The 334-nt window shown below is 64.1% G+C and overlaps 1 protein-coding gene across 1 annotated transcript in view; it reads right to left on the minus strand.

Annotated features, from left to right (window-relative positions):
• The window catches only part of LOC104413192 (hepatocyte growth factor-like protein), a gene marked incomplete at both ends in the record, with an annotated part of 3,112 nt that overhangs the window by 312 nt on the left and 2,466 nt on the right, over positions 1-334 (minus strand). The window contains 2 exon segments of the mRNA XM_010024120.1: positions 4-132; positions 201-312. Of these exon segments, the coding sequence (XP_010022422.1) occupies positions 4-132; positions 201-312 (241 nt within the window).

Raw genomic sequence — 334 nt, forward strand, 5'->3', positions numbered from 1 at the left:
TGAGGGCATGGTGGGGGGATGTCCCATCACCCAGCGCCCAAGCCCCAGCCTTACCAGGAGGAGAAGCACTGTCGTGTGCTGATCACCCACTGCTCCTCCACCAGGGACCCCCCGCAGAAGTGCACACCGGCCCTGTGGGGATGGGGGTGAGCTCTGGAGGGGATGCTGGCTGCATGGCAGGAAGCTGGGGAGCTGCTCACCGGTTGCGGATGCTGACAGTCCAGGGCGAGTTGCCGGGCTGGCCACCAACAATGCGCCCTTTCTGCTGTATCCTCTCATCCCGCTGGCCACACTCCTTGAACACCATCACGTCTGTGGGCACAGTGGGTGTCAG

Source organism: Nestor notabilis, unplaced genomic scaffold, assembly GCF_000696875.1.
Source record: "Nestor notabilis isolate BGI_N333 unplaced genomic scaffold, ASM69687v1 scaffold19571, whole genome shotgun sequence".
NCBI lineage: Eukaryota > Metazoa > Chordata > Aves > Psittaciformes > Psittacidae > Nestor > Nestor notabilis.